This window comes from Gekko japonicus, unplaced genomic scaffold, assembly GCF_001447785.1.
Source record: "Gekko japonicus isolate JY-2015 unplaced genomic scaffold, Gekko_japonicus_V1.1 scaffold5466, whole genome shotgun sequence".
Taxonomy (NCBI): Eukaryota; Metazoa; Chordata; class Lepidosauria; order Squamata; family Gekkonidae; genus Gekko; species Gekko japonicus.
This window is the reverse complement of record NW_015171664.1, coordinates 44363-49234: the sequence shown is the minus strand read 5'-3', so window position 1 is coordinate 49234 and position 4872 is coordinate 44363. Positions and strand designations below refer to the sequence as shown.

The 4872-nt window shown below is 53.3% G+C and overlaps 1 protein-coding gene across 1 annotated transcript in view; it reads left to right on the top strand.

Moving 5' to 3' along the window:
• Positions 1–4872, top strand: part of LOC107117837 (hormone-sensitive lipase-like) — a gene marked incomplete at its 5' end in the record, with an annotated part of 24066 nt that overhangs the window by 2171 nt on the left and 17023 nt on the right. Inside the window, 2 exons of the mRNA XM_015420001.1 lie at positions 514–684; positions 775–900. Coding sequence (XP_015275487.1) covers positions 514–684; positions 775–900 — 297 coding nt within the window. The remainder of the gene's footprint in view (positions 1–513; positions 685–774; positions 901–4872) is intronic.

Here is a 4872-nt window from a genome sequence, read left to right as displayed (position 1 = left end):
TAGAAAAAAAGTGTTTTGATATTTAACCCCCCCCCCCGATTTTTAAAAAATTGTCTGAGGGGGCAGCACTGGTCTGTGGGGGGCATTGCCCCCAAATGCCCCCTCCATGGTTACGGGCCTGTTCTGCACTTTATGCCGGGGGGGGGGGAGAAGGGGTGGGTGACTGGGGAAGAAAGAGGGGAAAGGGGCACAGGAGGAATCTCGTGGCACCTTTGCCCTGAATGTTCTTTCCCACCTCTGATGTCGTGATCCAGAGACCAAGTCTTCCCGGAGTGGGCATCTAGCACACAGAAGCTTCTGCTCGAATGAAACTGTGTTAGTCTTCAAGGGGCAACTTAATTTTTTTTTGCTACAGTAGCCCAGCGCAGGCCCTTCTTCTAGACTCGCTCTAGAGAAGCTGGGACTCAGAGAAACAACCCCCTCTCCTTCATCTACGTACGGGAGTTTGCGAAGCAGGGTGGGCGTATTTCGGACCCTTCAACACCTGTCCCCTTTTTCTGCCCTCCAATCCAGGGATGGATCCTGAGCAGTCCGAGGACCCCACTGTGGAGAAGCTGAGCCCCATGAACATGATGAAACGAGACACCTCCCTTCTCTTCCGGGACCTGCGCCTCAGTGCCTCGTCCTTTCTCGGCTCCCTGCTGGAGCATACGGGCAAGGCCAACGGGGCGGGAGGAACAGACGGTAAGAAGCCACCTCCCCTCGGCCGCCACCGCGGCGTCCTCCTCCGGCTCCTCCTTTCCTGTCTTCTTCTCACCCGCCTTGTCTCTGCAGGGAGCGGCCCTCTCTCCTGGGGCCCGCGGGGCTACCTCGGGCACCCCCTGGCCCAGCTGCTGTCGATGCTGTCCTGGGTGCGCCTCTTCCGAACCCGGAGCCCGGCCCTTACTAACTTGGCAGCTGGTAGGAGCCGCTCCCCCCACCCTCGTCCCCAACAGCATGCCCGGCTGCCGGAAGCAAGGAGGGGGACGAGGTCACAACGTTGGCATTGTTACGGCTTTCTGCGTGGTCCTGGGAGCGGGCGCCGCAGCTGGTACTGCTTGGCATGCATGCACTGGCAGCAGCTCTGGCTCGGGCATGGCCGGAAGAGGACAGTGAGTCCCCATCCCCTCCCCGGCCCTGGCTTTGCACGGCATTTGTGGGCAGTTAGATGCCCTTTAAGGAGCTGCGGTGGCTCAGGTGGTTAAGACGCTGAACTGCAGGCTGTGGAAGGTCGGTCGTTCAGCAGTTCGAGACCCGAGTGTGCCGCATGACGGAGTGAGCTCCCGTCTCTAGTTCCAGCTCCTGCCAACCTAGCAGTTCGAAAGCAAGAAATTGCAAGTGGATAAATAGGGACCCCTTCAGTGGGAAGGTAACAGCGTTCCGTGCGCCTTGGTGGTTTAGTCATGCTGGCCACATGACCACGGAAACGTCTTCGGACAGCGCTGGCTCTTTGGCTTTGAAACGGAGATGAGCACTGCAACCCTAGAGTCGGACTCGACTGGCTTTCGAGCAAGGGAGACCTTTACCTTTACCTTTTAGATGCCCTTTACGGACAGAGATTCTAAAGCTCTGTGCCAGATAAAATGCCCACCTCTTGCGATCAAGTAATGCGGCTTCTGTGGCAGACAGGCCTGTCGCTACAGTGGGGCACCTCGGGGCCAGGCCCCCTGACTTACTGCCCAGGCCCCCCTCCCTGACTTCCCGTCCAGCCCAGCCCCCCCCCCCACTTCCAATTTTTTATTTTATTTGTGGCGCTCCCTTGGGAAGCGTGTGTGTGTGGGGGTGTCTGTGCAGGGTGCCCCCCCCGAAGGCCTTTTAATCCTTGCTACGGGCCTGGCGGAAGGGCTGAATTCTGTAGACACGTGGAGACTTCAGTTTCCTTTGCTCCCTTGTGACTAACCGGCGCAGGGCTCTCGAACCCGGGCCTTCCATTTCCTCATTTCAACGTTTTCCTCAGTTTCCCCGATACCCGCACACTTTTCTTTCCCCAGCTTTTCTTCCAGCACGGCACAATCTGCCTCCTGTGCCCCTGTATTTTATATGTCTGGGTCTCCAAAACAGGAGCAGGACGCGGCCCCAGAGGCTCCCCACACTGCCACCTTGAGAGCTAGAAACTTGATTTCCTCTCTCCGTCTCCTTTTCTAGTGAAAACGGAGAGGACGTCCAAGGGGCCGCCACGTTCTCGGCTTCGGGCCACACGTTCCTCCCTGCAGGGATGTCGTAGTTTTTCTGCTTATGCGACCTGGCACAGCGGCTGTGGTGCCATCTGGAGGGCTACGGGCATGGCGTGGTGCGTGGGCACCAGGGCTCTTTTTGTAGAAAAAGCCCAGCAGGAACTCATTAGCATAATAGGCCACACCCAACAGCAAAACTCATTAGCATATTAGGCCACACCCCTGACAGCACAGCTCATTAGCATATTAGGCCGCACCCCCATGTTACCAGAAGTGTGCTCATCCAGCCACACCCACCTTTTGCTTCTTATTCTGTGTACCTTGTTTGTTGTTAAAACCCAGGGCTTTTTTTGTAGCAGGAACTCCTTTCATGTTAGGCCACACACCCCTAATGTAGCCAATCGTAATGAGTTCCTGCTGTTGGGTGTTGCCTATTATGCTAATGAGTTCCTGCTGGGCGTGGCCAACTCGGGAGTCAGCCGGAACTCCGTTCCTGTGCGTTCCTGCCCAAAAATAGCCCTGGTGGGCACAAGGCGGAGCAGGCTGGCGCTGCTTGGCACATGTTCCAGGCATGGCACACGGAGGTTTTTCTTGCTTCCCATTGTTGGTTAGGTCTTTCCTCGGTGGGGATCGCCAGGTTGGTGTCGCGGTTAGGAGTGCAGACTCTAATCTGGGAGAACCAGGCTCATTCATTCATTCAATTTCTACCCTGTCCTCCCCATCAAGGCAGGCTCAGGGCGGCTTACATAAAAATGCACATATAAATGCAATTAAAACCAGGGGTCATTTCGTAGAAAAAGAGGTGCAGGAGCTCGTTATCATAACTAATTAGCATAACTCATTTGCTTATGCAAATTGGGGGGGGGACGTGCAGATCTGTCCTGGCAGAGGAGGGAGAGCTTGTACCTGAATAAAACTTGGCCTTAAAGGTGCCACTGGACTGTATTGGCTGCTTCTTGCTCTGACTGAGGGCTGCTGGGAGCAGGGGGTGGGGCTTGTTGCATGTGCCTGCCCCCTGGGCTCTTTACTGCCGGAGCGCCGCTCCTGTGCGCTCCTGCAGGAAATGACCCCTGATTAAAACTATTCATAAAAAACACCGTAACAATTACATTATTAGTTGTCCTAAAGTGCTGGAACAATAGTAAAGTGCGAGAGCCGAAGTTTAAAGATTAAACAGTTAGATTTACATACTGTATATACTTACCATGTCGAGAATATTAACTGCAAAACAATGGGGAAAGGATACGATACCCAGTAAAGAAGAGCTAAGGGATAAAATTATTGAAATATAGCTGAATTTGATAAAGTGAATACGACTCTTTCAGGAAAAGATGAAACAACTTTTCAAAATAGATGGCAGAAAGTTTATAACCGGGTGGGGAAAAACTGTTAGACGATCTTCCATTTGTACTTCTAACAAATGTATATGTATTACTCTGTTATTTTATGTAATAGAAAACGTACAAATAAACTTATAATTTTTTTTAAAAAAAGAGTTAGATTTAAATAGCTTGATTCCCCACTTCCCCCCCACACATGCAGCTGCTGGTGTGACCCTGGGTCAGTCACAAGTTCTCTCAGAGCTGCTCTCTCAGGAGCAGTCTTCGGGAGAGCTCTCTCAGCCCCACCTACCTCACAGGTTGTCTGTTGTGGGGAAGGGGAGGGGAGACATTTGGAGACCAAGCCCCGTGAGGAAAGGCTGAGGGACTTGGGGATGTTCAGTCTGGAGAAGAGGAGGTTGAGGGGGGACACAATAGCTCACTTTGAGTATTTGAAAGGCTGCCACTTAGAGGAGGGCAGGGAGCTGTTCCTGTGGGCAGCAGAGGAGAGGACTCGCAATAATGCGTTTAAATTAAGGGCAGGAAGGTACCGGCTGGATACCAGGGAAAACTTTTTTGACAGTCAGAGTTGTGCGACAGTGGAATCGGCTGCCTAGGGAAGGTGGTGAGCTCCCCCTCCCGGGCAGTTTTCAAGCAACAGCTGGACAAACACTTGACAGGGATGCTCTAGGCTGATCTTTCATTGGGCAGGGGGGTTGGACTAGATGGCCTCTATGGCCCATTCCCACCTCTGTGATTCTAGGATTTTGTGCAGAAACTGTTTAACTAGGTACTCTTCCAAGCGACAATGTTTTGTGTAGCGGTGCTCGATCGCAAAGAGTCCTTCTGGCTCCCGGGAGGAGCTTTTTTTTAATGGAACGGGGGAAAACAGTGTTAAGTTCTGCACCACAAACGCTCAAGTGTTTTGTCACGCATCACGACCCCCAGGATGGCCTTGGTAGATAACCGAAAGAGCGGGAGGGGCTCCCTCCAGAATGCGCACTCAGGTTTTGCCTCCTGTGTGAAGGGAGGGGGGGTTGTGAAGAAGAAGAAGAGACTGGATTTATACCCCACCCTTCGCTACCCAAAGGTGCCTCAGAGTGGCTCACAAACTCCTTTCCCTTCCCCTCCCCACAACGGAGACCCTGTGAGGCAGGTGGGGCTGAGAGCTCTTGACAGAAACTGCCCTTTTTTTCAAGGGGGAATTTCAGACAGGCGCTTTCTCCCGGTAGGGAACCGATTCTCAACCGGGTGCTGGTCTGTCATTTCAGACAGAACCCGGTTGAGAATCGGTTCCCTACCGGGATTTGACTGCCATTTCACACTCAAAAGTCTCTGTTCCGTATAGGAACCGGGAGGGAAGCGATTTACCTGTCAACCGCTTCCGAGGAGTCTCCCGT